At 33.1% G+C, this 6,574-nt stretch overlaps 1 protein-coding gene across 1 annotated transcript; it reads right to left on the reverse strand.

Annotated features, from left to right (window-relative positions):
• Positions 1–4,934: 4,934 nt before the first annotated feature.
• On the reverse strand, positions 4,935–6,284 carry LOC139495767 (leukocyte elastase inhibitor-like). Its single transcript, XM_071284147.1, has one exon. The coding sequence runs from the start codon at positions 6,255–6,257 to the stop codon at positions 5,097–5,099; it is 1,161 nt and encodes a 386-aa protein (XP_071140248.1). The 5' UTR covers positions 6,258–6,284; the 3' UTR covers positions 4,935–5,096.
• Positions 6,285–6,574: the final 290 nt, after the last annotated feature.

Genomic DNA, 6,574 nt, shown 5'->3' on the forward strand with positions numbered 1-6,574 from the left:
ACCATAACTCCTGAACGGTAAAAGTCAAAATCGTCTTTATTGAAGTTGACCTCTATTTTGTCATCAGTAACAACATATTAAAATTTGGGAAGCTTTGGTAGAACAGTTCATGCGTAAATGCACGGGCACGACTGGAAACTCCATTTTTCAATCTTTCAAGAACCATAACTCCTGAACGGTAAAAGTCAAAATCGTCATTATTAAACTTGACCTCCATTTTGTCATCAGTAACAACATATTAAAATTTGGGAAGCTTTGGTAGAACAGTTCATGCGTAAATGCACGGACACGACTGGAAACTTCATTTTTCAAGAACCATAACTCCTGAACGGTAAAAGTCAAAATCGCCATTATTGAACTTGACCTTCATTTAGTTGTCAGTAACAACATATTAAAATTTTAAAAGCTTTGGTTGAACGGTTCATGAGTTAATGCACGGACAACATTTGATTGCCGCCCGCCCGCCGTACATCCCCAAATCAATAACCGACATTTTTGTCACAAAAATCCGGTTAATAAACAGATGATCATGTAGTATATACGAAAAAGAGCATTTTCTAAGACTTACACTTTTAGAGAATCTTAAGTCAATTCCCAAACTCTGTACCGTCAGAGCATGTATATTATCATCAGTTTCCTAACAAATCTGAGAAATCGCTATGCCCCAGATAAGGTTGACAACATAATATTTTTAGATAAGAGCAAATTTGTTGCACCCTGTGTTGATCCTCAGAAAATGATTAATTTCATCAGAAAGTATTAATTAGCACTCATTTTGTTGATTATCAGGGTGTGTTTTTTTTTACGGTTCACAAATACTGCTATTTGAGAAATCATTTTTCTATAGATATTTATTAATTACTTTGTTATCACCATTTTACATGATTAGTGCATATAGTAAATAAGCTATTGATTATGGTTTGAAATTTGTTTGACTATTGTCAAGTCCTATAGGGTTTTACGATAAGAAAACAACCCACAAAATATAAATGGTATAATTTTGTGTTCCGTTTTTATACGACCGCAAAAATTGAAAGTTTTTTTGTCGTATATTGGTATGACGTTGGCCTTGTCGTCCGTAGTCTTCAGCGTCCGAAGACTTTTGGTTTTCGCACTATAACTTTAGTATAAATGAATAGAAATCTATAAAATTTAAATACAAGGTTCATGACCATAATGGAAGGTTTGGATTGATATTGGAAGTTTTGGTTCCAACAGTTTGGGAATTAAGGGCCAAAAAGGGCCTAAATAAGCATTTTCTTGGTTTTCGCACTATAACTTTAGTTTTAGTAAATAGAAATCTATGAAATTTTGACACAAGGTTTATGACTACTAAAGGAAGGTTGGGGGTGATTTTGGGAGTTTTGGTCTCAACAGTTTAGGAATATGGGGCCAAATAAAGGGCCCAAATAAACATTATTCTTGGTTTTCGCCCAATAACTTTAGTTTAAGTTAATAGAAATCAATCAAATTTAAACACAAGGTTTATGAACACAGAAGGAAGGTTGGGATTGATTTTGGGAGTTGAGGTCCCAACAGTTTAGAAATTAGGGGCCAAAAAGGGGCCCAAATAAGCATTTTTCTTGGTTTTCGCACCATAACTTAAGTATAAATAAATAGAAATCTATGAAACTCTGCGGTCGTATAAAGCTGCGCCCTGCGGAGCATCTGCTTTGTAAATGTTTTACTGATCGAGTACTCAAGTATCGCTCGGTAAATCCAACGATTAATCGATTAGTAAATCTTCACCGATTTGACATCCCTAATTATTATACATTCATAAATAAAGGCAACAGTAGTATATCACTGTTTGAAAGTCATAAATCGAGTGAGAGAAAACAAATCCGGGTTTCAATCTAAAACTGTAGGAAACACATTCACTATAAATATGAAACAGAAATCCATATACATTTTGAAATGTATACCTAAAAAGTTTCTTATGCTATTTTGAACTTATCGTGTTTACCTACAAAGCAAATCCGGTATGAAATCACGATTTTATTATTACAATTTTCCTGGCCTTGACAAGGTTGACTGTATGTGGTTTGTTTCCTGATGAAAAGCTGGTGACATTTAGAATAAGTTTAATTATCATCAATTACAAATTAAGGTAATTACACTGTATACCACCATCTTGAATTGTACTTCACCAGAACACCATCCGCCCTGTTTTTTTTTTTTTTTTTTTTTTGGCTGAATCTGCAAATTTTATGACAGATTTACAGTATATGTATAAGACGTTAAATTTGGAATGAAAATAAGAAATGTATTGTATTATCCAAAACGTGTAAACGAATACCAAAAACTTGCGTTTTTGCCAGGATATTTTTTTCAAATTAGCCATACAAGAGTCAATAACTTTTAAAGTAATCTTTTTATAATTAATGGAATGATGATTGAACTTTTCATTTTTTACTAGTAGAAGGAAAACAAATTCTGTAACACCACCGGATGGGGGTTACCTTAAGAAATGATAATGTGAAAAACAAAAAAAGAATACATGACAATTCACAACAAAAATAAGAAACATATAATATAAGGATGCTTCAAATTAAAGAATAGAGAATAATAGGCAGAAACAAGCTCAACAAAATATTAAAAGTAAATCGACATTATTTGTGAGATGCTGATGAGAGATTTTCCGTTTAGAACTTTCCTCGGACTTTTATCTTTGTTATTTTACTTTATACTTTAAAAGATCAAAGGAGATGGGACTTAGACGTCGAAATCTTTTAAATCCGCCACATATGCGCATGTGCGTGTCATTATCATGATTCTGGCAAGTGGTTGTTTTTTGTCAATATTCATGTTTTTTTTTAAATCATTGGAGAAATTGTTGCGATTGAAGATAATTTTGTGATAATTTCTATAGTTATAACTTGATATAGACTCTCAGCGATTTATAGCGGGACATATATGCTCATATTATTTGCTCATCTTACTGATAAAGATATATCTCCAACGATTTGTGGCGTGGTTCGTGTTGCTCAGTCTTTAGTTTTCTGTATTGTGTTTTGTTACAAGTTGTTTATCTTTTAATTTCTTTCTTGTTGCCATGGTGCATCTTCTGCCTCCCATTTGTACATAACAAATGTCCAAGACTGGATATTGACCTTGAGACATTTTGAAAAGGGTTAATAGATTTCCTTATATTAAACTCCACTTCCTTTAATATAAATGCACAACTGGTTCTCTAACATTGATATTATTAACACTACATGTAATTTCTCACCAAACAATCATTTATTTTTTGAAGTTTCTGTCATTTATTTCGGGATTAAAACTGATATATATTATAGTGCTATGACATTTGCAGGAATACCCCAAATTTTGAAAGAAAACTGTAAAATCACAAAAATACTGAACTCCGAGGAAAATTCAAAACGGAAAGACCCTAATCAAATGGCAAAATCAAATGATAAAAACACATCAAACGAATAGAAAACAACTGTCATATTCCTGACTTGGTACATGCATTTTCAAATGTAGAAAATGGTGGATTGATCGAGGTTTTTAAGCGTTAAACCTCTCACTTGTATGACACTCGCATCAAATTCCATTATATTTACAACGATGCGTGAATAAAACGGACATTATGGGCAAATTGTCAAAATATGGGTACAGCAAGTAAACCTATGTTAGAAAACAAATCATTCCAAAACGCTCGTACTTTCAAGCTCAATGGAATTTTCCACCAAACCATTTGATGATGTAAACCAAACGTTAGATATAGGACACGTGGTTTTCTGTGTACTTTGTTCGTAAAGAAACAAAAATAGGCGTAAGTGACTTTCTATTTGACTAAAAAAAAAACTAATTTTGCGAAAACGTATGGTTACCTTATTTGTGTTCAATTTACACTTTGATTTTTTCATTATTTAACATTATCTTAGAAGCGCTCTTCGCTGAAGTTTTGTCATTTTCCGTTAAAGTCTCTGCCATCAAACAGCCAATCAAATCATACAGAATAATCACAAGACTGGTCACGAGGTTCACGATCTCGAAATGAGAAATTAGCAGTGACATTTCACTTGTCATTATTCCTGTAAAGATGTGCACACGTTGTTTTATATGGTTTTATCTAGTTTTGGTTTCATGTTTATGTCGTCGCAATAGAGCTGTTTTCTTCATGTTTCAGTTGTGCATGTTTTGTATGTAACATCCGTATAATTATGCGAAAAAGACAAATTGTGAAACCACCCAGTGGCAGTATCAGGAGTTTGGGTTGACGTTTTGAGCGTACGCCCCTTTCTCATGAAAATGACATGCCGTCTTTCTTATCATCAAATGTTCTTACTTACATTTCTACCTATTTTTCATCTTTTGCAATTATAGTGTTCGTCAAATAATTATTATATTTTAATATGCGATTACTGTTTTGTTCTTATATAGTCTTACGATGTGCAAGCATCATCATCGTTTTGTATCGCAGTGTTACATTTAAATGTATAGTGTTGGGTTGTTGTAGTGGCCCTTATTGACGAAGAACACTATAACAAGACAAATATGAAACTTTTAAAACACCGGACCGAGAATGTTAAAGGTCATCAGAAGATGATGTAAGAAGTATGTCAGATGTGAATGGGAACAGAAAATCTACGGATAATACTAATCAACATCTCCGGAAACACAACAAACAAACAAAATGCAACGAAAAACAGGTAGAAACATAAACTAATGCTTTCAAAGGTGACACGATCTACAAAACTATCTATAATAGATATGTACTTACAGGAAGAAATTTACATAAAAGAAACCCACACAAAATTTGTACAGAACATAGTAATGCAACAATACCTACTACCTACTGGGGGTATGCATCACCATAAATAGCGTTAAACATTTTGGTATTTAAGACATATTTTCACATTTTCATTAAACAAACGTATGAGGGTTAGTTAATTGATTAATGAAAAATAAGTTTTTACATACAATGATCGAAACAACTGAGATTTTATTAACTAGCTGAGCAGATATGTATGCATGATATTAAATGTCCAATTGTATTAAAGTAAAAAAAACCAAAATCAGTTGTTCCGGTAAATATTGTTAACTATTTTTGTACAAAATAGTAGTCAAACCTATGTTACTATACACTATGGTCTTGCATATCTTCCAATGAATAGCGGTGTACCTGTTTCGTCATCCTGAATCAAAAACAGGAAAGGATGATCAGCAACAAATTGGAATGGCTGAGGCTTAGGGTCTTGTACTGAAGAAAAGCCAACAGTTATTGTGGTAACAGCTGCCGCCTCGGTTCCCTCTTCGTTCACTTCGATATAAGCTTTGTGACGAGCATCAGTCACGCTGATGCGTGTTTGATCGGATTCGAATATTTCACTAAAGTCTGCAATTTTGTTGTCAAAGATTTCTGTAATTCCTAAAGCTGTACAAACTGGCTTCAAATCGTACTCGCTTGTCATTGTAAATTTGGGAATTCTTATGAGTGTCTTTTGAGTCTTTAGGCCTTTAACAAGTGAATCGACATTATCTATGGTAAGTTTACTTTCTAGTTCAGAGAGTCCGTCACCAGAATTTGGCAAAACAAATACCATTGAGATCTGGTTTCCTTGATATGGCAATTGTAAAATCTTGCAGTCAAGCGAAAGGTCTTCGCCAGACTTTGCATCAAACTCACCATACATCATATTAACTAGCTTTTGCTCATTCGCTTTCACATAAAAGTTTCTTTGTGAAGTTTCATTCTTGTTGAACTCTTTTTTCCACGTACCTTTAAAGTAAATTGCGTTTACTAATACTAATAAAGTATTTGCACCAACTACACCTTTTGGAATCATATTTTTTATTATATTGTTGGTATTTTTGGAAATCCAATCATTTATTGTTAACCGTGACTTTTCGGCTTCTGTAACAAAATCCAAGAGTTCAACATCACTACCATAATATGCAGACGCTTTTGTACTAAAAGTGTTCAAAAGATTTAGACCCTTCCTGGCGAACAACCTGTTTGCAATAGATATTGATACTCCTTTTGTTGTTCTCGTTAAAAGTTCATCATTAAGATGTTTGTATCCCTGATCGATATCATCTGGTTCTGCATATTCGAAAATAACAGATTTCATCTGGTTTTTAGTTGTTTTGCCGGTTCCAAGCATAAGAAGTAACAATGCTGACGTGATACTGTATGGCGAAATGAATTCATTTCCAGTTCTGTCTAGTTTGCTATATAATGAGTTGGAAAAATTTGCAATTCCTTCTTCGAAGACAACATTCGATCCATTAACCTGAGAAGCCATTTAAGAGCGTATAACATGAAATATATCAAGTATACAAGTTGCAAATTATTTTAAGATGCATCTTTATATATACCGGTCTAATTGGCCTTGACACATGTTTGTTTGTAAGAATATGCATTTATATATTTATATACATAGCTTGTAAATCATGAATTAATTAACATACTTCGCAAAACAGTACCACAATCATCATTAACATAACTTTTTTTATGTGACTCAGTAGCGTAGAATTGCATTATGTCATATTCATCTTGTTGACAGAAGTGTGCATGTGAAGAAAAGTCAGAAGATTTATTTTTTCGAATATACAATGCCCT

This window comes from Mytilus edulis, chromosome 11 (assembly GCF_963676685.1).
Source record: "Mytilus edulis chromosome 11, xbMytEdul2.2, whole genome shotgun sequence".
NCBI classification, from domain to species: domain Eukaryota; kingdom Metazoa; phylum Mollusca; class Bivalvia; order Mytilida; family Mytilidae; genus Mytilus; species Mytilus edulis.

What these genes read in the sequence shown, in the direction of transcription:
- LOC139495767 (XM_071284147.1), bottom strand. Translation starts at nt 6,257, where the DNA reads ATGGCTTCTCAGGTTAATGGATCGAATGTTGTCTTCGAAGAAGGAATT.